The 24,506-nt window shown below is 43.4% G+C and overlaps 2 protein-coding genes and 1 long non-coding RNA gene across 8 annotated transcripts in view; 2 read left to right on the top strand and 1 right to left on the bottom strand.

Moving 5' to 3' along the window:
* PPP4R3A (protein phosphatase 4 regulatory subunit 3A) overlaps positions 1-9,209 on the top strand; it is a 39,775-nt gene extending 30,566 nt beyond the window's left edge. Inside the window, exons 11-15 of the mRNA XM_072986578.2 lie at positions 794-963; positions 1,864-2,006; positions 4,290-4,468; positions 5,957-6,183; positions 8,173-9,209. Coding sequence (XP_072842679.1) covers positions 794-963; positions 1,864-2,006; positions 4,290-4,468; positions 5,957-6,183; positions 8,173-8,271 — 818 coding nt within the window. The 3' untranslated portion in view covers positions 8,272-9,209. The remainder of the gene's footprint in view (positions 1-793; positions 964-1,863; positions 2,007-4,289; positions 4,469-5,956; positions 6,184-8,172) is intronic.
* LOC144586071 (uncharacterized) overlaps positions 1-23,311 on the bottom strand; it is a 159,450-nt gene extending 136,139 nt beyond the window's left edge. Inside the window, exon 1 of the long non-coding RNA XR_013540793.1 lies at positions 22,834-23,311. This is a non-coding gene — a long non-coding RNA (uncharacterized LOC144586071). The remainder of the gene's footprint in view (positions 1-22,833) is intronic.
* The window catches only part of CCDC88C (coiled-coil and HOOK domain protein 88C), a 122,935-nt gene continuing 117,307 nt past the window's right edge, over positions 18,879-24,506 (top strand). For 4 of the 6 annotated variants that reach the window (XM_078383728.1, XM_078383729.1, XM_072986576.2 and 1 more), the window contains exons 1-2: positions 19,656-21,006; positions 21,761-21,861. In XM_078383728.1, the coding sequence (XP_078239854.1) occupies positions 20,854-21,006; positions 21,761-21,861 (254 nt within the window). In that variant the 5' untranslated portion in view covers positions 19,656-20,853. Of the gene's footprint in view, positions 19,176-19,655; positions 21,007-21,760; positions 21,862-24,506 lie in introns of those variants that run through there. The other 2 variants (XM_072986575.2, XM_020807587.3) reach the window with 1 other exon arrangement.

Raw genomic sequence — 24,506 nt, 5'->3', positions numbered from 1 at the left:
GCACAAGCTAGTGCACACCCACATGAGCGCCCCCTGTTCCTTTGCACATGTGCATAAGCGCACGAGAGAGCGCACGCTCCTTCACGCATGCGCACAAATGCAGGGCCTTCCCCAACCAGTCCGCGAAGCTAAAAAGGTTAGGGGACTGCTGTTTTAGAAGACATGTTTATATTTTGTTATAGGTGGGTCTTTACAATAGTGCCACAATATTGCTTTGTTAAGTAACACCTCAAGTTGTGTTGCTGGGAATGGGGAATCATTTGTGAATATTGTAGAGAAAATTTTGTGAACTGATGGGGAGCAGAAAATAAAAGTCCAGCTGGAGGGTGTATTATGTGTGTGTGTGTCATTATTATTACTGTTATTTGCTACTTCATAGTGTAAATGAGTTGTGAGATCATTTAAGAATCTTGATTTGCTACCCTGTTTCCCTGAAAATAAGACCTAACCTGAAAATAAGCCCCCTAGTATGATTTTTCAGGATGCTCGTTATATAAGCCCTACCCCAAAAATAAGCCCTAGTTAAGTGAAAGCCCACCCTCCACCATTGTACAGCAACCAGAAAATGACATCACTGTATTTGAATAAATGTAGATGGTTGTACATGAAAAAAATAAAATATCCCCTGAAAATAAGCCCTAATGCATTTTTGGAGCAAAAATTAATATAAGACCCTGTCTTATTTTTGGAGAAACATGGTACTTTATGTTCTCCTTTTATAAAGTGAAATATTGAGGGAGTTTGTTTTTAAAAACAATGTTAAAATAATTTTAAAACAAAAATGTTTCTTCAGGTGCTTTGCGTTTTAAAAGAAAGATAATTGGACTGAAGGATGAATTCTACAACCGTTACATAATGAAGAGTTTTTTGTTTGAACCAGTGGTCAAAGCATTTCTCAACAATGGCTCCCGCTATAATCTGATGAACTCTGCTATTATAGAAATGTTTGAGTTCATTAGAGTGGTGAGTACCTCTTCCTTGATGATGATAGAAATGCATTCTGGAACTTTGTGCAGACGATCAAAAATATTAGCAATAGAAAATGTAATTGTAGTAATTCAAAACCAGAACAGTGATTCTGAAGCATACATGTTTTGAGCAAATTGTAAAATGAACATGTTCTTCTGATTGTTTGGCCATCCTACTCAGGATTAGATTTGAGTTAGCTGTGAATTGACTCTAACAGTACACCATTCGCCATCTTTTCCACATGTACACAAAATCCTTGCTCTCTCCATTCTTCCATGAACTGTAAAATTGTAAACTGCAATTTATGGAAGAAATGTGGTGACATTACAAGACTTTTTTGGTAGTCTTATTTATTTTTTTATTTCTATACTGCACTACTAGTGCAAGCACTACTCTGGGCAATTTACAGGCTAAATCTTAAAACCCCACAAGACTTCACTTATATCTGGAAGTAAGCTCCATTGAACACATTATAGCTTACTTCTGATTAGCTACTTGTAAGAATGTTTTTGTAAAAGCGGGCTTGCTCTACGTTGGGTTTCAGAATTTTAAAAAGTTTTTTCAGTCTTCTTTGGAGAAAAAAATTGTCATGAACAGTACTTCTGGAGTCTGTTCAATCTTCTTTATTGATATGACTTCATAATGACTGTACCACATAAAGGAATGATAGAAATATGCTTCTTAAAATATTTGTTTCGATTTGCTTCATACTTCCGTTTACTGCATTTTCTATAGTATTGGCTGTTTAACTTCATACTTAATTCTATGACTGGAAGACTGATTACGGAACAAACTAATATGATTCCCATATGCCTTGGAGAGCAAACCTTTATGGCTGTTCTGTCCTTTTATTTTTCAACATTTTTAATTGGGAAAAATAACTTTATTTTCTAGGAAGACATAAAATCCTTAACAGCTCATGTAATTGAGAATTACTGGAAGGCTCTAGAAGATGTAGATTATGTGCAGACATTCAAAGGTTTGAAATTGCGTTATGAACAACAAAGGGAAAGACAAGATAATCCCAAACTTGACAGGTTAGTGTACACTGAAACTGTTCATAGTGCTTTCAAAGGCCTTTCCTATTGAGGAGAAACTAGAGGAAATGTTGAAATTGAGCAATACATTTCATGCAGTTGCTCAGATATCTAGTTCCAGTGGTCCACCAACTTAACATATTTTTAAATGATGTGCATAAATTAAGGTGTAGAAGCCTTTCTACTGTGGAAGAATCCTTTAATTAATAAAAGCATAGTGAGGCTTTACAGTCTTTACTGGTTTAGCCAGAAGTCTTCCCTAAGTAATTATCTGTAACAAGTTCATATTTTTGATACTAAAAGATAGATACAAAGTCCTGCATCACGTTCTGTGATTTAGTGCCAGATAAGACAAAAATATTGCTTACCAAGTGCCTACTGCAGGTTTAACTTGTGTCTCTATTTCCAAATCCTCACTTGGAGGACATTTGTCTCACTTTGCAGATAGTGCAGGTAGCCTAGCTAAGTCTCTGAGACTACTTGTGAGTAGATTTCTGTAATTGCACTGTATGATGCAAACCCAGCTTATGGCCAATTACATTTTCATGAAAAATGTGCACTTTTGTGTTGGTTCTGTTGCTACTGGCATATCTGATTTATCTGAGGAGGAAGGACTCCTTCTCCCATGAACATATATTTCATTTCATAGTGATGGTCAAAATATATACATACAAGGATTCTTTCCTTCCAGTCTTTGGATAAACTTGGCCAAGAGGTCCACAATTTCACAGAAGATCTTTCTTAAAATAAAGCTATCAGTGGCTTTCTGGTGTGTCTTCAATATGTGTTGAGTTTTTGCAATCAAAAATAAGTGAAGGTGCAGTTATATAGATACAGTGGTGCCCCGTATAGCGACGTTAATCCGTTCCAGGATTAACGTCGCTATACGGAAACATCGTAAAGGGAAATTAAAAAGCCCATTGAAACGCATTAAAACCTGGTTATTGCGTTCCAATGGACTAAAAACTGGCAGGGACAGGGTAGGTGGGGATCCCGAAGGCTTCCAGGCAAAAGCCTGGAAGCCTTCGAGACCCCTCCACCCTGTCCCCGCTGCCCCGCGCTGCCTTCCCTAGCCGAGATCGGACTCCCAGGAGCCCGATCCAGGCTGGGGAAAGCGGCGGGGGGTGGCTGCCAGCGAAGGGGACAGGGTGGGTGGGGGGACCGAAGGCTTCCAGGCAAAAGCCTGGAAGCCTTCGGGACCCCTCCACCCTGTCCCTGCCACCCCGCACTGCCGAGCCCAGGATGCCTGACAGGCATCGGGTCTCCCCACCTTCCCCCCGCGGCTTGGATCCGGCTTGGATCCGACCCGCGGGGGCTACCCCGGACATGGCTGGGCTCTTGGGAGTCCAGCCGTGGCAGGGCTAGCCCCCGCGGGTCCGATCCAAGCCGCGGGGGGAGGGTGGAAGAGCGGGGGGACCCGGATGCCTTTCAGGCATCCCGGGCTCGGATCCCACCCGCCACCGGTTACCCAGCCAAGGCGAGTGGGATCCGAGCCCGGGATGCCTGACAGGCATCGGATCCCCCCACCGTCCCCCCGCGGTGGCCTCAGAAGGACCCTTCGGAAGGGTCCTTCGAAGGCCACCGCAGGCATTTTCCCCCAGCTGAGTGTCAGGAGCGCTCCTTTGGAGGCTCCCGCCGCTCAGCTGGGGGAAAATGGTGCCTATGGGGAAAACATCGCAAAGCGATTTTTCCCCATAGGCACCCTTGTTATACGATCGCAAAAGCGATGGCATTTTTGCCATCGCTATGCGAATTCGTCGTTAAACGGGGCACTCGTTATACGAGGCACCACTGTATACTGACCAGTAGTCCCGGTGTCCTATTGCCACTGGTATCTTGACTATGTGAAAGAACATCTCCCAGGCAATCTGCACACATTGTACACGTATAGATTATATGTACAGCGTGGACCAGATGGCTGAAAGTATATTATTTTTGCACTAATCGCCTGTACTGGAAAGTCATAATGATTGATATGAACAAAAGATTTTTTGTTAAAAAAAACAACTTCATAATAGAGTCAGGAATGCGCAGGTGCCCAAATATTCCCTCTCTCTCGTTTGACAACTGCCTCTTTATTTCTAATGCAGAAATACCTCAACTGGTGTAGTGATTATAGTGATCCTGCATTCTTTTAGAGGGGAAAAAATCTTTCCTGGTGTTGAATTGTGCATAAGAAATTTAACAGTTTTAGGACATTCTTCCTTTTTAAAGCTCCTACTTTCACTAATATATTTGTAAACTTAAATACTACTTTTGGCATGGGGTTATCCTTTTCCATAGCATGCGGTCCATCTTGAGAAACCATAGATACAGGAGAGATGCAAGGACCTTGGAAGATGAAGAAGAAATGTGGTTCAATACTGATGAAGATGATAGGGAAGATGGAGAAGCAATTGACAAAAGTAAAAATGATGAAGATATTATGGATCCTCTAAGTAAATTTATGGAAAGAAAAAAATGTAAGTAACTGGCTGAGTAGATTTACAGAGCAATTTTTGTGGCTAAGTACATTTATAGAGCAATGTTCACCCTTAGTTTTGCTACCCAACAAGGGTTAGTGTGAGATGAACAAGCTCCATTGTAAAGAGGAGTGGTTAAATAATCCCAAAGGTCTAATTCTCCCTGTGGAAAGCTCTGCAGATATAAAATCTAGCTCTAGTAGGACCCAGCCTGGTATCTTTGAGGGCTGTCCTGTCTGCTGTGAGGTTACAGGATTAGAACACCCAGTAAGTATCGCCATTCTTTAGCTCATATATGCACTGCCCAGAATAGATGTAGCTACCCACTAGCTGACATGGATGGTGAAAGGCAGCAGGGGCTTTAGAACAGAGTTAGGCAGCATTTGGGCTCCTGACTGTTTTTGCATCTTCTGTATCTGAACCGTTCTTGAGATTTTATTTTATTTTAATTTGGGGTCATTGTTCAAAGTAAAGCGAATGATCTTCAGAGTCAGCAGGCCACCTCTGTACAGAGGAAGATGGATCCTGACTTCTGTTCAGTTCAGATTTTAAAAAACAATTGCATCCCTGCTTTAGAAGCAACACAGTATCTTCCCTATCCTTCCTCTGATAGTATGTATCATACTTGTGAATCATGTTGCCACTGGGTTGATTTATTCATGTTAATCTGGGTTTGCTTTTGTAGTATCCAGCTCTCTTTCCCACCTTGTAATAGCCAGGATTTTAACATGATAATGTCAGGTAAAATTTGCCTTTTTCTTCAAGCAGATCAGTGAGAAAAAACCTAGTAAGACGATAGCTGTGAAAGGGCTGTATATAAAAATAGCTGTCTTCTTTCCTGCATTTAGCAGATAACTGACATTTGTAAGACACATTCATTAGTAAGAACTGTGAGCCCAATAAAAGAACCTGCAGGCACTATTATGCAGATTGAAGCATGGTGCCCTGCATGTTAATGTTTGCATGTTTATTTGCATCAGATATTACTTCTCTGTACTCAGCTCTTTTCTCGAGTTCTTTTATTTAAATTTGTTTGCCTCCCAAAAAGTGTTCTCTGAGTGGCTTGCAAAGTACAGTATTAATATAATACTGAAAACCAAGAAAGCAATGTAGCAATTTCAGTGGTGTGAAACTTGTAGCATCATAAAAAATACTTAGCAGATCTGGAATTTGGTGGCTCAAACAAATTGACTGTAACTGAAAAGGCCTTTTCACAAGTAACAGGCATAGATTTGGTCTGGCACAGCTAAAGGCAGTGTAAATGACTCCCTAATTTTTTTAAAGACAGCAGTAATAAAAGTTGCTGTAGTAAACAAGGAAATAACAAAAGTCTACTCAGTTGTACTTACTATACTGGTATCCTGCCTTTGTCTCCCCTACCTCCACCCCCATAGTGCTGAAAAAGGATTCGGGTTTGCTTTTCTTGTCCCAAATGTGTTGCATTTCACAGTAGAATGTTATTACAATGGTATTTGTTTTAAATTTCAGTTAAAGAAAGTGAAGAAAAGGAGGTCCTTCTGAAAACCAATATTTCTGGTCGCCAGAGCCCAAGTTTTAAACTTTCCTTCTCTAGTAGTACAAAGACTAACCTCACCAGCCAATCATCTGCAAGTAATTTGCCTGGGTCTCCTGGGTCACCAGGATCTCCTGGGTCACCAGGATCTCCTGGGTCGGTTTCTAAAAGCACATCTCAGATGGCAGCTATAACTACCAAGGTATTGTTTTACTATGGGTCAAATCATGCTCCTATATCAAATTGGTATATGAGGCATGCCATCCCTAAGTTTACCATTCTGTAAATAAGTTTGCTGTAATTTATTTGAGCAGAGTTCGTAGCTTTTCTTTCCTCAATCTGGTATCTATTTAATAGAGGAAGAACCTTTAAAATGGTTCTAATACTTGGATTTCCCCGTAGTTGCCGTTTATGAAATTATGATAAACATGCTGCCCTTCTTGCCCTTTTCTGTTGCTGTACCATGTTTGAGAACTAAATAGGATTTTAGTTGAATTTATGTAGGTGTCAGCTGTTCCAAACAGTGAGCCCTTGGGCTGCTCCTAGACAAGCGCTTCTCTGGGAGCAGCCCGAAGGCCCGCCCGTCAGCTGTTCCAAAAAGCGATCCTTTGGGCTGCTCGCGGGGAAGCGCTTCTCCAGGAGCAGCCCGAAGGCCCACCCATCAGCTGTGGCTTTGGGCTGCTCCTGGAGAAGCGCTTCGCCGCGAGCAGCCCAAAGGCTCGCCTTTTGGAGCAGCTGATGGGCAGGCCCTTGGGGGGGAGCGGGGGCGCTCTGGATTGGCACCTCGGGAGGAGGGAGGGAGCGAGCGGCGAAGGGCCTGGCCCCGATCCCCGCCTGTACTGTCGGGGCGGGCACCGAGCCAGAGCGCTGCAAAGGAGGAGGCGCCCGACCGGGATCAGGGCGGCAGTGGCTGGCCGGGGGGGCGGCGCACCAGAGACCCCCTCCTCGCCCCGTCTGCGCCCTGGGAGAGCCCCGCCAAGGAGACCGGGCGTCCGGGGCTGGCTGGCCGTCAGAGGCACGCCCCTTCCCGGCTGCCTGCCTCCGAGCCCTCGCTGGCTGGAGAGGGCCGCGCTCCCTCCCCCTCGCTCTCGCCCGGCCCCCCCCAGCAAGCTTCCAAAGCTAGGGCTTGGGAAGGACTGTGGGGGAGCCCTCCCCCGCGGTGCTCACAAAGCCCTAGCCGGCATTTTCCCCCAGCTGAGCGGCAGGAGCTTCCCAAAGGCCACAGGGGTCCTTCCAAAGGCCCCATTTTCACACAGCTGATCGGCGGTTCCAAAATGGCCACCCCTGTGGAGGATCTTTGCATAACGGTGAGTTTTCCCCCCATAGGAACGCATTAAACAGGGTTTAATGCGTTCCTATGGGGTTTTTTTGCCCCATATAGCGATGAATCCGGATAGCGATGATTTATCTGGAAAGGATTATCGTCGCTGTGCGGTGCACCACTGTATGAGCATAGCTTCTTTGGGGGGCAGGGAGTCCAATTTATTTAAGCCAATCAGATTCCATTGGGTTGCGGACATGGTTCCCCAGGGGCTGGTGGTGGGGAAACAAGAGTTACCTAAAAACCCACCTCCTGTAATAGTCTTGCCATTCTGCCAGCACTGCATTTCTTGAGCATGCTTATTATACCAATTGTGTTGTCATGTCATCATGAACAAATCCAGATGTACCTAAATTGTCTTCATTTATTTTCAAATTTTGAGGAGGGGGCACACATAGCAGGATGAGTTTGCTAGCCCTACCTTCCTCCATTTTTGTTTTCATCATATGAAAGTGACAGTCTGTAGAGAGAGAGTTTTGTAACTTGGGCTTTCCATGTAAGCCAGGATCTTTATTTTCTGTAGTTGCTTCACATGAAAAGCCTACATGGGTAAGAGCAGTCTTTTTCCTTCATACTGGTGATTTCCTGTGTTTCAGATGATAATAGAGGGTAAGGCTTGTGTGCTGCCCTCATTGTGTGTGGTCTTCAGATTTTCTAAGAACAACTGAATAGAGTGTCTCAGCAAATGCAAATAAAGCAATTTCTTTTTCTCTTGACTTCTCTGTAAATCTAATTTATATTTTCTTTTTGTAATTTTTAGCATGTCTTATTTTCATTTCTTATTACTTAGAAATAATATTATGAAATATTTAAATAGATAACTTCTTTTGAAAGATGCATAATCACTGTTTTTATGTTCCCTATTTTTAGGGAGGATTAGTGGGGCTTGTAGATTACCCTGATGATGATGATGAGGATGATGAAGAAAGCCTACCTTTGTCACAGAAAGCAAAGCTAGAGTCCTCATAATGACACCTGTGAAGATCAACATACAAGATACTGCTTGGGTGATAAACTAGGTTTCTAGGGGGTGGGACAGGCCATAATCAAAAACTGCAGTCTGTAGTGGATTACTGTGTGTAACACAGATCAGCTTTTTTTAAAAAAAAATTGGAATTCTGCTAATCAAGTGCCAATTTGAAGGAGCAGAAGAAGAGGAAATACTACGCTTTATGGAAGACATGCCTTTGACCTCTCCAGCTTGGACCACGCATTGCCCTTTTCTCAGGGAAGGAAATGGAAAATATAAAGCCAACAGGGCAGGAATTTTGGTAGTGGAATTCTGGATTGGCTGTTCAGTTGTTAACAATCAGAATATGCTTTCTTGGACCATGTACAAGACTTTGAAGAAAAGGCTTTTCTGCCATAATTCTTCTCTCGCTAAGAATGCCAGCAGTTTCTTTGTATAAAGAGACCTCCCTTTAAACCATACATTCTGAACATTTTAGTCAAGCTACAACAGGTTTTAAAGAAAAAAACTCTTTGGGGGAGGGCTGAACATACGTTTCCTCTTTTTTAAAAAATCTGTTCCCTTTGCCCTTTAAACTGCAGATTTTTGTTTGGAGGTGGGGGATTTGTCTATCCCTTGATTAAAAGATTGAATGGAATTCTAGATGTCACTTTTGTGTCATAATTTTATTTTTATTTGCCCCGAGTGTATGCTTAATTGTTGAGTATATATTTGGGACCATTAAAAATTTTTGATGTAATATAATCTCACTGTTGTGCTGGTACCTGTTTCACCTGTGTAATTCTGTTCAGCATCACAGTTCTTGATATGTTTAGGATTTTATGGGAGATGGTATAGTTTTTATGGACAAAAGCATATTAATCTTGCCACAATGTGCATACAAAAGCAATACTATTTTGTGACAAAAATATTTTATATTAAATTTTACATCATCAAATGTCTTGAACCAATTCAGGGAAATAGGGGTTATTTTAATTAATTCTTTTAAATAACATATAAATATGAAATTAGTATTCCAAAGAGATTTTGAAAATTCATAACTGGGAACTATGCTGGTACATTTAAATCAAATTTGAAATGGTTATTTAAGAGTACAAATACACTGACACATCTGAGTTTGGAAATAAAAAAGTTTAATTAAACATGGAAACTACTGCATTAGTGGTATTTTTTAAAACTTCTGATTCCCTTTGGAATACCAGTTTTATGATCTTGTATTATGCTGGGTTTTTTTATTAGTTCATGTGATTACTTTCCTCTCAGGGCTTTAGACTGATACTTTATTAGTGTGCTGATGGCTATCTTGTTTGCTTATTGTAGACTGGTCTGATTTTAGTTCCTGCAAACTCAAAAACCACAAACAACCGAACCAAGATTGTTTTCCATAGCTTTCTTAAGGGATGCTGATTCCTTTAGAGTGGTAACCCTAACAAGGCAGTAACAATACATACTTTGGACACTGGGTACTGCCTGTGAATAAGAGGATTATTGGAGGTTGAGTCAGAGTGAGTAAAGGCCAAGGAAACTGTAAAAAGTAGACTTGGGTCTAAATGGGCGGAGTATAAATTTAATAAATAAAATACATGAGGAATATAATAAGCAAGAATGTACTGTATTTTTGAGGAGAGAGGAAAAAGCTAAATGATTGAATTATATTTCTGAGTATTGCTTTAAAATTTAAATCGTGTGCCTTGGGTGCATAGAATAGCAGAATTCTCCAGTGGTTTCCTCCAGTTGATATCAGTGGAATCTCCAACCCTGATCTCATGATTTGGTATCACATAAGGGGTAAGCATAAGAAGCAATATCAGGAATTATAACTGTCATATGGACTAAGTGGTGTAATGTGGTTTATCATGGGTTTCAAGAAAGGCTGGCAGGTCTGGAGAATGTTGTAGAGAGTCATCTGGATTAGAACAATTGGAATAGGTGATGACAGATAGAAGCCCACAATTAATCTGATGAAAATGTATTTTCCTATGAGATGGGTTGGTATAGCTAATTACAGAGGATTTGCCAGCTTTCAGGAGTTCCTAAAGTCAAACAAATGCTATCCAGTGCTAAGTTGGTATCCATCCTGAGAAGATGTCATTCCTTGTGAGATAGAAGCTACTGATGATTGAATTTTTAACTTTGAGAAGGATCTGAGTGTACCTGATGTTATGTGCAAGAGGAATTGAAGCTTATTTTTTTCCTATTTGGAAAAGATAGCAAGAACTCTTACTGGGGATATGTCAATTTTGCCATATTTTCTTAATACAAGTTATCTGACATTTTCTGTTAGATACAGGGCTGAATGACTATTTCCACATGCTAGCCAACTTTGCTGCAGCAAAAGAAGAAAGCATGTCCACCTGGAAGACAGCTGATTTATTGTAGCATTACCCTGTAGGAACACACAGTCCATTTTTCCTAGAGTGAATATGTAATATATACAGTTAGGGATATGACACTGGCAGTAGAGCAAGAGCAAATTTAAATGAAGCATAATTAGAAATAACTTGCATAATTTCAGAAATTTACAGTAGGATCCCCATATATGTGAAGGATAGATTACAAACTCCCCCCACACACACACATGTGGTTTTGAGGAGCACTTGAGCCACCTGCAACCTGTCTCATTGGAGGAAACAATGATTTAGCTCTGTCCCTTGAAACACCCACTTGGAGAATGTGCCACCACTCCCTTGCCTGAAAAAGCAGATGGGGAGATGATGAAGCGATTGCCCTTCATCTTGGACCATGGTCAGCCATGGTTAAGTGAAACCATGGTAACTGAAACAGTGGATAGGGGGGTCCAGCTATACATACTTTGCAATGTGTATTAACAGCAGAAGAAGCTTCAGAACTATCATAGCTGTGGCATCAGCTACACTGTTATTACCTGGATAGCTAGGCTTGGAGGATAATAGCCCATATATTATGTTCCTAAAAACCTTGCTGAAGTTTAGAATGCCTGCTAAAGGGTATTAATTATTTCTGGGAACATAGTCAATATTTTACCAAACTCTGTTTCATGCTAGTACATACTGCACAAAAATTCAGGTTTGTGTATTTTTCAGAGCAGGCCTTCAATTTGGTCTGATGAAAGGGCAGGAATGTTTCCAGTGATGGTTCTCAGCCAACATAACTTCTTGTCTTCTCTGTTAAGAAGTGAACTTAACACTCTTAACAATGGTGAGCTTAGCTGTAGTATTGTGCCGTGTGGCAAGTAAAGTTTATACGTCAGTGGATGTGTGGTCTATTTTAGAAATTGTCAGTTCTGTATTTCAGTTTCTCTACCCCAATCCCTCCAGCTAAATTTATAGTAAAAAGAAGATAAATCCCAATACAAACAGGTGATAAAATGGAGGGCTGACATTATATTTCTCATAAGTGCAAATACAGTAATCGGATTTTTCTGGTCAGCTGGCAGGGTGATAATTAAACCAGGCTGCCCAGTGGCAGGTTTGTTCTTTTTTTTAATCTCATAACTTGACATTACCAATACATACTGATGCGGTCTTCATTGGATTCACAAGGTTTAACTGATTGTGCATGAGAAATGTGATGATTGTGCTAGCTTCTGTTCATGCCACATGGATTATACAAATGTTCAAGCTCTATTTGAATACATTTTGGTAAAATTAGTCTAGCCTGAACAATGGGGGTGTGTATCAATTTTTGTAGATCTGTAGTGAAATACTCAGGAAATTTCAAAATATTATCTCTTGCTTCTCAGGGCTTCTGAAGTTACCAGGAACAGAATTCGTCATGCTGCTTCTAAGCACTAAAAAAAACAAGGGTGGCTTGCTAGACCTCTACCTTTTCTTTTTCCTATCATTTTGTAAAGCCAGCCTGTTTCTACCTTTCAAGAATTAACAGTTTGGAACAATTTATGAATGAGTAGGCTTTGTTGATGTTTCAGACGGTTGCTGGGAGATGGCTGGAAAGAGGCGAATCACTCTGTTTACAATTGGTGCTAAGTATATTTGAAAAGGTCTTCAGTTGGGAAATTCCAGCCTCCAACCATTTTGTTTCAGAGCTGCTTTTTTTTTTTTTAAGGACATGACACTACTGACACATTTAAAAGTCTTTTAAAGTGCAACATTTGCATTATATATATTTTGTAAGAAAACATAATTTTCTCCACTATTGCATTCTTGAGTTTCTTTTGTTACCACACTTAACAAGACCTAGTAATCTTATAGGACAATTTGGTACTTTCTACTCGGACATAATCTCACTGTTTTAAATTAAGTTTAATTCTGGATATGTGTCTATATAGACAAGTGCCATGATTACAGAATGTTTCGTCCCCTGGCCTGTTAGCATCTGTGCATTGAGATGGGGATGTCCTCCAGTCTCCATTTGTATTGTGTATTTCTAATATGAATCGGTTTTCCATGATAGCTTTGTAACTTCTAGCCAAGCTGGGATAATTTTAATATCTTCTGATTACATTATGAACTGCATCTTTCCTTTCCAAATATGATGCTCTGATTAACAACGACGAAAAGTGGAAAACTATGATAAATGGGGAGATCTGAAAACGGACAACATATAGTCTAAGGTGGTTGTACAGTAATCTAGAAATGAAATGACTAAAACACCTGATAAAACAATACATTTAATATGTCTTGGTGTATCTGGTCAGTTTCCAAGAGAAGCTTAGAAATCAGTGGTGCCATTGGGTTCTGCATCACTTAACTACTGTATATGTATTTCAACACTGGGGAAAAATACTGTGAGACAAGAGCTATAAAAACAAAGTTCTGGACTGAAAAACACCTTTATTGGATCATTCATGATGAAGTTACAAACAAGGAAAGTTTTTGAGTTCTCAAAAATTCTTCATTAAGTAGATAGTATAATGTTTTAAACAAGCCCTATTCAGCAAGGACGTAACACATTAGAACGAACATGTTATTTTTATTTATTTATTGGATTTCTATCCCACCCATCTAGACCAAAGGTCTACTCTGGGCGGTTTACAAATTTAAAAACAATAAAACCAAAAAACATAGATACAAGGTGGTGAAAGTATAAGAATAAAGATATGGCAGGAGGGTTAATAAATTCTCAAAAATCAAATAGTAAAAAAACCAGTATTTCAAAAGCATTAATGAGGGCTTTGCCTGAAATGCATTAATTTGCTATGCTGTCTACAGAAGGCTTATTCCCCCTCTCCAAAAGGAAGGATTTGGAGCAAAACTACAAACTAGTAGCCTCTGTTCAAGACGAAGCTGAGATGATTTGCATGGTTCCTTTCCTGAAGTTCTCTGTACACTGAAAAAGAATTTCCAGCCTATTGCGAAAGCTCTGCTTCCCATGGAAGCAGCAAAATTGTCTGAATGACAAGGGGGGAAAAGATGGAAACGTGGGGGGGGGGAAAGCCTCTAGTGCTGCAAGAAGAGCCTCTAGTACAGAAGTACAGTACTAAGTTGAATTAAGACTTCACATGTTTATTAATACCTCATACCTCATTGGACAGCGATGGCTGCTTACAAACCATGTCTCTTTCAGTTCAGTTTCTGTTACATTCAAACAGGCAGATCTGCAGGCACCCATGGGAATGTAAAAACAACTCTGTTAACTCATTATGTAGTAGGTAAGTTTTTTTCCAGATCCACAGCAGACCTGTATAGTTTCAGCAGTTCGGGGGAATCCTTTCTTGTACCTATAGATACTTTTTGGAGGGAGGAGATTCACCCCATGCCCCCCCCCAGGAGTGAGACAGTCCTGTTGAACTGATTTGGGTGCAACAGGAATGGAAGCAATGGCTTCAGTAACAAGGGATGTGGAAAGGAGGCTCTGAGCCAGGTTCCCCTGAAGACTGTATTTCCAATGAAAACTTCTAATATGGCTTAGCTGAAGAAATGTAATTCAAAGTAATCAACTGTCTCTTGACAGAAGAAAAAGACTGTAATTTACAAATATGTGTTACATGTCAAGTCCTACTCACAACAATCCTAATAGGATTTCAAGGTAAGAGAGATATTTAAGGAATCATTTTCCCAGTGTCACTTCCCAGTGTCCATGGCCAACCAGGGATTCAAACTCACTACACCTGAGTAGGTATCCATAATTCACTTAAGTTTTGCAAAATAATAACATAGATTTTTTTTTTGCTATATAGTATTAATTTAGGCTTCTTAGTGTGAACAGTCCACATACCTTTATTAGACCTGGTATAAATGTTTTTTGGAAAGGGAGCTATTAGTGGGTGCTTTTCCCTTTTGAAGTGTGTAGTCACGGGTACCGAAAAGTAACTTTGTAATTGCTGTATTAACATTAATTTAATGAGTTAAATTCAATGTTAAATGCCAATAGCATTGATTTTCTTACTCTGTGTTGTGTTTCGGGGGGGGGGGGTTAGCCACTAGGTGGTGCACACATTCTTACATTGCAATGACATTCATGCTTATTGAAAGGGAATAGACATGCATACAATTTTCCCAGCCTTTTCCTCCCACAAGATTGACATTTCAGTGGCCAAACTGTCATATTAAATAAATTTTCACAGTTCTTGTTCCGTGCCTCCACATCCACAGTGAAAAATAGGTCATGGTCTTCCCTCAAAGTAGGAAATAACAGTTTACAGAAGCTGTAGGATGCAATCCATGACATGGACCTTTGCTAAACTGATATGATTAAACCACCTAAGGGCCTTCAAGCAGGTCCCATCCTGTTGTTGAACTAATAACAATCTTGTGTGCACTATGTATCAGTGGGAGGAGTTCTTCACAGCCTAAGCTGATTATCCTTTGCCACTAACCTATTGCTAAAGGCGTTTTTTTCCTGTTTGAACCCCCATCCCCTCTTCCTGATTGCTTTGCTTCTTTTGTTTCTTAGTATCTCTGTCTCCTTTCTTCACTTTAGAGCATTTAGCAACCATGAAGAATGACTTCAATGGCTACGGGATGCTGCACCTAGACTCTCGTAACCAGAGCTAGTTACAGGAAGAACAAGCAGTCCTTATTACACTTTCTAGAGATAGGATGTTTGAATTTTTTAAATTATAACATCCAGAGGCTTGCAGAAATTCTGATAGCTATAATTCTGGCAGCTTTAGCCCCCACCTGAAAGTTATATCAAGTAATATAACTTACAGCTGGTGCATAAATTAGGGGAAAAATTCCTCCATTTCTGACCTCTGTGGCATTTGGGATATTATAGATTCACCACCTATTAGGAGAAAGGTATGTAGAAATCAAATAAATAGGTTACTTGTCTCTGAAACATCTAAATCTAAACCCACAAAATTATAAAAAAGCTGAAACACTGATACCCTGGCTGGCTCTTCTTAGATTTAGCAAAAGCACTTTAGCAAAGATTCGTATCTCCAGCAGTGCTGACTTAGTGGAGTGTGTAGAGCTAATGCTATATAAACAGGAAGTGATTTCCCACTTTAGTTAGCAGTCTTTAAGAGACCTGATGAATGAGATTCTCTTGCTGTTTCCTCAACAGACTGCACCTGTTTAGAAAGTGTTTTCCTTCAGTTCACTTGGAATTGTTTATTCCCAGAACCAAGAATGGTATTTTGGTTGGTCATTACAATACTGTGACTTACCAAGAGGTAGGTTTCTCTGTTAAAGAAATCTACCTCACTATTATGGTCAAAATTCAAATGGATCTAAACCAGGGGTGTCCAACCTTTCACCTTCCATGGGCCACATTAGAAGATGAAAATTTGGTTTGGGCCACATGGGGGGCAGCCTTAGCCTTCCTCCGCAGCCCCGCTCCAAGAGCGCTTACCGGCAGCTGCAATCTTAGACAGCAGAGGCTGCCAGCTTCGACTCCGGCGGCTTTATGGGGCCGGGAGGGGGTCCACCTATTTATGGGGATGGCGCAATGCAGTCACGCAGCCCCCCTCTGCCCTACCCTCCCGCTCCTTCCTTCCCTCTCTCCCCCTCTACTGTTGTGACGTGCCCCGGCCACAAGCGCCGGCAGTGTAACTTGAAACTTTGGAATTTCTTTTAAAATAAAAAATTGCACTGGGCCACATTACGAGCTGACCTGGGCCGCATGCGGCCCTCGGGCCGCAGGTTGGACAAGCCTGATCTAAACCATATGGTTATTACAACTATTCTAGCAGTAGATATGTATCATCCTGCTTTATGAGTTATACCAACGTGATCATTTATTTTAAGTATGCTTAGCCATTTTTAGGGCACTGTTAGCACAGAGTTAGATTATCCTGAAAGCACTAACAGGGATGTCTCTGCCAATGCTAAGGTCCAAGAAGATCCAGGATCCATAAAAGCCTCATTTGCAGTCACAATGGGGGTAGGCTCATTTATTCTTTTAAACCCAGAAGGTAACTTCTAGTTTTGAAAGACAGGTTTTGGGCATGAAATAGATGTTAGTAGCAATCGTGTTAAAACAATTACACCTTTTGGAGGCTTTTGAATGTGCAATTTTCCATTACCAGCATTAGCATGTGGCTTGCACAGGTCCCTTGTGTGCTTTAAAACAAGGCATATGAAAAAATCCCTTTTTAAAAAAGGTCTGTGATCTCGCTGTAACTCGTTTTAAACGAAAACTGCGTGATGTTTTTTCTGCCACTGACAAATTAGACGGTGGCAATAGGGATACGTTGGCACCTCCCATGAATTAATAAGGTTCTGGAAATTTTCGGTTTACTGAATCCAAATGAAATGGATACCTTTCATTTAAAAAAAAAAACCCTGCCCGTTTAAGTTTGCAGGGGTAGCTGGTTTGTCTACAACAAAGAGCCTTCTAGTCGGTTGAAGCAGAACAAATTCAAGATGACATGGAGTCTATTCCCCCCCCCAACTAAGCCGGCGTGGGACCGGAGCCTACTTCCCTCAAATGTGAATCTCAAATCAGAGCTTGAGGTTGACACTCCCGCTAGAAAGTACAGTACAAACACTTCACTGACTCCTCGTGTGGCTCTAAAGGGCGCCAGCAAGTTCTTACTTGTTTGGTGCCTTTCGAAAAGTACCTGGCTGGTTGTTCAGTGTAATTTGTTGTTGCTGCGACCTGCCCTCCAGCCGCCTCCGATTTACGCGCGCGCTTTGTGCCTTATAGGGACCCTAATAGGGCTTTCAAGGTTGAGGAGCTCTTTAAGGAAGGGTTTAACCAACCCCCCTTCCCCTCCTAGGGGGGAGGTTTCCAAGGGTGAGGCCCCCCCCCCCGGTCTCCGGAGTCCTAGCCCGTCAATCTCTCCACACCACCATCCTGGGAACCCCATGAATGAGCGGTCCGCCAAGCGGCCTGTCCTCCCGCGACTCCTGGTTAAATTCGTCCCCGAAGACCGAAGCGGTCCTTTTGCGTGCTGGACGTTTCTGGCACGAGTTCCAAGTCTCCGCACCACGAACCCGCCTGATGCCGTTGCCCTGATCGCGAAAGGGCACCAACACGCAAGAAAAACGTCCTGTTAACTCTATCGGGAGGAAAGCTCTCCCCCCCCTTTCTGGGGCTCTTTATTGGGCGGGATTGTTTTGCGCCCAAAACGATGGGCCGGAATTATCCTCTTCCCCCGCCCCGTCCCAACGCCGAGTTAAGCCGGAGCTGCTCTCTCCCACCCGCCCTTCCTCCCGGATTCCCCACGATCGTCTGAACGCGGCTCGGGCTCTCTCGCCCCCGCCCCTCCATGCCTGCACGCGGTGGGGGGGTCCCTCCTTCCTGGCCGGGAAGGGCTCACGAAGGCCGAGCGCGAAGCCCAGGAGGGAGGGAAGGTCGGCACGCTTAAGAAAGGCGCCCCCTTCCTCTTCTGCTCGGCGTCTTTACTCCCGGAGGCAAAGCAAGAAGAACCAATGAGACTCCTCGACTTCGGAAGGGCCGGGCTGCGCGCTACGGGAGCGCTCCGACCGCCTTCGGGCTTGCGCCTCGCCGACCTGTTAACACCTTCCCAGCCCCAAGAGCCCCGAGGCCCCTTCCATTGGCCGCCTCCGCTTCCCTTCGCTCCCCCAGACTCTCATTTGCGACCGGCGACGTCGATCAAAGCAGTCCCGGTTGTTTTGGGGTTTTGTGGGGTTTTTTTTTTTAACCCTCCGGCCCCCCCTCCCACGCGCGCCCCGTCCTCTCCGCCTCCCGCTTGGGTGGCCGGCGAGAGAACCTGCTCCGGGCCGCGGGCAAAGCAGAGGCCGGCGCCTCGCGCCCCTTCTTGGCCGGAGGGGGCACAGGTGCGCGTGAGCGCGCAGAGGAGTCCGGCCGCGCGTTCCGCCCCCTCGGTTTTGGTGGCAGGACGAGAGGAAAAAGTTTCCGAGGCTGCTCTTGAGGACTCCTACTCAGTCCACACACGCCCCTCTCTTTTTGTTTGCTTGCTTGTTTGCTTTGCCTCCGCGCGCGCTCCCCCCTCCCGCGTGCCCAAAATCTGCCGCCTCCTGGGTGAGGGGCCGCGAGCGGAACTCGCCAGGCGAAAGGACGCCCGTGCCCGGCTGCCTCTTCCCCGCCACCGCCGGCCCCCCACGAGCGCCGCTCGCGCCCGCTGCCTTCCGTCCTTCCCTCCCGCTCCGCAAGTTGGTGCCGAGGGCGCCGCGCGAGGAGGGCGCTTGCAAGACCGCAGGAGGAGGAGGAGGAGAGGGGACTGATCGCACCCCCGAGTGTGTGTGTGTGTGTGTGTGTGTGTGTTTCTCTCCCCCTCCCTCCCAGGCTAGTGGGAGGGGAAAAGAGATGAGCCGCGCATTGTTTCCCTAGCAGGCAACTCCTCCCGGGCCACCATGGGCTCCGCGCCTTTGTTTCCCGAGTGAGCCGGCGGGCAGGCGGGCGGGCCGGCCAACCAGCCAGCCAGCCAGCCACTTTTTTTCTCCAGCCCCCCCTCCTCCTCCGTCGCTACCGATCCAAGTCAAAACAGAAGAAGAGCCGCCATCCCACCCCCCTTTCCCGCGGGACAGCCATGGATGTGACCATTTCTGAACTCCTGGAGCTCTTTCTCCAGAGCCCTTTGGTGACCTGGGTGAGTTCGCCAAGCCAGCCGCGCGCGCCTGCTGAAGAGGTGCTACTGGGGTGTGTTTGGGAGGGGGGGGAAGGAAGGAAATCAAGGGCACTGGGTGGCCTGCCCCGATGCTCCCACCTTGCCTCGTGGAGCATCGGGCGGGCCGGTCACCCAGGCCAACGTGGTGTCTTGTGCCGGGGGCGGGGGGGGGGGAGAGAGGCGAGCTGCGGGCTGCGAGCGCCGAAAATAGGCGGTGCGCCCTTGGTGTTTGTTGGCTTTCCTGTTGAGTTCAGCTTGGAAAGCAGTGCGGGGGGGGGGCTGAAATCGTGGTGTTTGCTCAGGGGTGTGTGTGTGTTTGATTTTAAAAAAGACCTCGCCTGGAGAAAAAAAACAAATGGGTATGTGGTATTACGGCATCCGCTTTAGCCCGCCTGCCCGTGCTTAGACTTGCCAAATCAAACTGTTGAAACAATAAGGACGACAGAGCAAGGCATGCTTTCGAACCGGGCTGCTGGTTGCCAATAATACCTCCATTGTATTCTGTCGAAAGGAGACATCCGTTCTGGGGGTCATCAATGTTCCGGAATTAAAAAAAAAAAACTTCCGTTACAAGGGACCTGGCATCTTGAGCCCACCAAGGTGTGGGAAGTTCCCTGAAGAAAGGAGAGGCATTAACTTTGAAAGGGAGCAGGAGGGCAGAGGGTGGAGGGCACCCGTGAGGTTGCTTCAGACCCAGCACTTGCTGTGCAACTAATGCTCTGTGTAAAGCTCGGAGCCTTCAAACCATGTGTTAGGTTGAGTTACCATGGGTTACAGTGCATGCACAGATCTCTGGCTACACTTGCACCCTCTTCAGAACCACCAGTTGGCCATGGCTTCCTTCCCAGCTCCTCCTGTCCCCTCTGCGGCCATATGGTGCACAAAGTGTGTGCCAGGCCCCATCACATGTGTGGTGATCACCTTGTTTTTTATGCCACATCCTCATCAGGTTGATGTAGAAAATCTGTTAGGTGGAGCACAGTATTCGTATCCTGGGATACAAGATTCCTAGCAAAACAGCCATGAGATTTTGCTGGTGTCGGGTCATTCCTGAGCTTGCTACGAAGAAAAGTTTCAGAACTTACCATCGCGACCCCCCCCCAGCAAGGAGGCAGCCCAATAAAGAACTGTTGAGAAAGGAAACACCTTTCTTACAGGCTTGAACAAGGGTTTTGCAAAGAGAGCAGCATGTGCTTCCGAGACGGGCATCATCCATGCCTTTGACTGCCTTATTGGAATCAACAGGAGAAAAAGGCTTCACTTGGACTGGATTATAGTGAGTTTAGCGTTAAAGGAAACAAAAGCTAACCTACTTTCAGAAAGGTTGCTATGTTAGTCTATTTCAGTAACAACAAAAACAGAAGTATCCTGACAGTTTTAAAACTAACTAGTTCATTGTGAACTTTTGTACATTATAGTCCTAATGCCTGAAAGTTCATGCTGAAATGAGTTTGTCTTAAAGCTACCATGATATTTTCATGTTGCTCTTGCTGAAGGGCAGTATTGCACACCTTTCTGTCTTGTGTAAGACTCTCTCTCTCTCTCTCTCTCTCTCTCTCTCTCTCTCTCTCTCTCTCTCTCACACACACACACACACACACACACACACACACACACACACACACACACACACACACACACACACACACACACACTGCAGATGGACCTGTGCAAGCTAGCTATAGTACCAGAAAGCAATGGTAGAATGGAGGATTCCACTTCATGCTACAGGGGAGGGATCAGTGGTTTGGGGGATTTTCTTCTGCAGAAGCTTCCTGTCAATGGAGGACAGGCAGAGCTGTGGGAGATGCAGGTTAGAATCCTTCTCCTTCCTATTCTTTTTACTCTTGAGTTGCTACATAGAAGAGCATTGAAAAGCTGCTTGTCCTGCCTGCAGTGTGCCCAAGGTGTCATTTTGTGGTGTGTGGCTTGAGTTCCCATATCCTTTGATATGTAGCCAGAAAATACTGTATTTATTTATAAGACTATACTTTTGTCTAAAATCTTTAGACTGAAAATTGAGGGTTGTCTTATACATGGAAGTAAGCTGAGGAGAGAAAAAAACAAGTGGAGGGGAAAGCAGGGATCAAAGCCATCCTGCAGTGTTTTGATCCCTTTCCCCCTATACTTGCTAAGCCCCACTTAGATTTCTTAATTTTAGAAAAATGGGGGTATCTTATACATGGTGGGGGTGTCTTATACACGGGAAAATACGGCAATAGGATGCAGGCCTAGTGTTTTGTGCTGCATAAATCTAGAGAAAAATCCAATATCTTGATAATCTGGTCATGTTGTGGAAAACAAGATTGTTAAGATTTTTTAAAACTCAATTTCTTTTAAACCCATGCCTTGTCAAGTCTGTGTGGAGAATTGAAAATATGGATGAGGTTTTGGATTTTAAAAAATCTCTGCATAACTCTATGATCTGAATGGGTGTTTCTTTCCTAAATTCAGCAGACACTTGTTGCTGAGTTTAGGAAAGTTTAGCATTTCATCAAACTACTTACATTTGCATTTTCTTTTCATTTTCAAAGATCATTTTGTAAAATAACTCTTCTTCCTTGCAGGTGAAAACATTTGGACCGTTAGGGAACGAAAATGAAGACAAGCTTGCCATGTATATGGATCTAGCTGATGGAGTCTTTCTGAACAAAATAATGCTGCAAATGTGAGTTGTAGTTAAAGGCCTTAGTGTGCGTGCGTGCAGGGGGAGGGATTAATGTTCCGTTATGCTGCTAGTGTTGGTAGAATGGAAGCATTTGTATGAGAAATCGTTACTATTGATTGGACACTCTTGTTTCTCGGCTGGTGGTGGTTGTCATTTCTGCCTTGGAAAATTTAATCTTAGTTCACTTCTGGTTTATCATTGTCACTGCAACTGCTCTTTTGTGTATCACTACTATGAGATTTTCAAAGTGTAAAATGTGTTTTAGTCAACTGTAAAGCGAATGGTATTTTGAAAAACGTATGGCATGACAAACGGTTGTGTTGTGGTGGCATTTTCTGTAAAATGGACAACAAGCCTGTGGTTGTTCAGATGTTGCCCTTCAGCTTTCATCAACCTCAGAAAGTATGTATAATGGTGTTTGTAAAGTTGTAAATTACTTAAAATGAGGAAAAGGGAAATGGAAAGTAATACAGTAGAGTGTATTAAAGGAGAAGGCAAGTGGAAGCTGAGCTCAGCACCCAGTAAAGCTCATTGTCTTCCCGGGACGCTCCAAATTCTGAGGTGCCAGGTAGGGCTTAGAGATATGTGTGTGTGTGTGTGTTTTCCAATTCAGCTGCTCCACCAGCCCTTTCATGAAACTGGAAAGCTAAGAGAAAGATCTGCTTTGCTGTTTAGACCTTTTTTCATTCTAGAATATTCTTGCTTTTCTTTGTTCTCTCACTCAGCTTAGTTACTAAACTTTACCAAAACATTATTATCCTGTTAGAGTCGTCTTTGTGCATGGTTGTGGAAGGATAGTTGTTGTATAAGCTTTGGGTGGACAAGCCATATAATTAGAATATTGTATAGCTCCAGGTCATAGCATTTACCATTCCTGCCATTTGTGACATTAAAAAAAACTACACAAACATTTGGAGATCCAGAAATGCACAGATAATGCCACAGATTAGAGATCGGGGCATTCATTTGTACAGTGGGGTCTTGACTTAAGAACGACTTGAGTTAAGAACATTTTGACTTAAGAACCACCCACTCTCATAGAAAAATATTGACTTGACTTAAGTACTTAGATTTGAGTTAAGAACTGAAAAAACCCACGTGGGAGGCAGGGAAAGTGCAAAATGTGAACTTTCAGTTAACTGTTGGCCAGTGAAAAGTGTGCCTGTCTGCTTCCTCACTCCTCCCAGTGTTTAGAGAGTGGATTGGGAGACAGTCTTCAGACTGCCTGGTACTGTACAGCCTGGACTGTATTTTCCTTGCCTTCCCTGAACCTTTCTTGACCTAAGAAAAAAAGAAACAAAATATCCCCCTCTAGTGGTCAAAGGCGGAATAGCAGCTTCCCATTAGTTTCTATGGGCAGAAAAGAGCAGATACGGATCAAATGGTTTTCAATGCATTCCTATGGGAAATGCAGATTTGACTTGAGAACTTTTTGACTTGAGAACCGCCTTCCAATACAAATTAAGTTTTCAAGTCAAGACCCCACTGTATACAAATATGAATGGACTTAACAAGTGTTGTCTGGTGGTGGGGTTGGTGGCCCCACTCATCTTTCCAGTCGCACCTGGCACGCCACTGTCTTCCTGCTCGGCTACCAACTCAGCAACCATGCAGGGAGACTTGTCCTCTTTCCCCCTGCGTGGAGTGGCCAGCTGAGTGGGAAGAGAGCTGCACTCTGGGAGCAATTGGAAGGATGAACAGGGCTGCCGCTGATGTGTGAGTGGATGGTCCGGCCCCGGGGGCAGGACCCTCGTTAAGTCCAGCTGTACAGGGATATTCAAATACGAATACCCCCATCTCTACCATAGACTCAAGAATGGAGTGGGTCAGAATATCTCCTAAAGGATCCAGGCTGGGTGGCCCAAATCTCTATGCTCTGTTTTTTTAACAGAGGGCGTCAACACATCCCTACTTTACAGTGCATAGCCAATGCATTTACATTGTTTAAAAAGTGAAAAAAAAATAAGCATGCAAATTAAAGAGTGACATACTTGGGCTGCTGGCAAATCTGAAAAATGGCTCTTGGATCCATTGAGGTCACACACACCCCATCAATAGAGACCCACGTTCAAATCCTCACACTTCCAATTTAAGGAATTTCAAGGAGAGAACTGTGAAAGTTCTCTCCTTGAGACCATGGTAACCCATTGGCAATTGGTTTACACCAGCCATATCCCAGATATTTTGGACTGCAATCTCCATTGTCTCATATAACCCATGTTGGAAGTGAAAGCATCTATGCTGGGAATGTCAGGTATAAACAATAATGAACTTACTGTGATTCCCTGAAAACAAGACAGGGTCTTATATTAATTTTTACTCCAAAAAACACATTAGGGCTTATTTTCAGGGGATGTTTTATCTTTTTTTTTTTTTCATGTACAAACAATCTACATTTATTCAAAGGCAGTCATGTCATCTTCTTCTGGTTGCTGCACAGTGGTGGAGGGCGGGTTTTCACTTAACTGGGGCTTGTTTTGGGGGTAGGGCTTATATTACGAGCATCCTGAAAAATCATACTATGGGGCTTATTTTCAGGTTAGGTCTTATTTTCGGGGAAACAGGGTGTATATAACAGTGCTATGGAGCAGTTGTTTGTATGATTTAGCTTCATCAGTTTATAAGGCCAAAGAGGTACATAGATG

Source organism: Pogona vitticeps, chromosome 1, assembly GCF_051106095.1.
Source record: "Pogona vitticeps strain Pit_001003342236 chromosome 1, PviZW2.1, whole genome shotgun sequence".
NCBI classification, from domain to species: domain Eukaryota; kingdom Metazoa; phylum Chordata; class Lepidosauria; order Squamata; family Agamidae; genus Pogona; species Pogona vitticeps.
The sequence above is the reverse complement of the archived record's forward strand: the minus strand, read 5'-3'. Positions and strand labels throughout refer to the sequence as shown.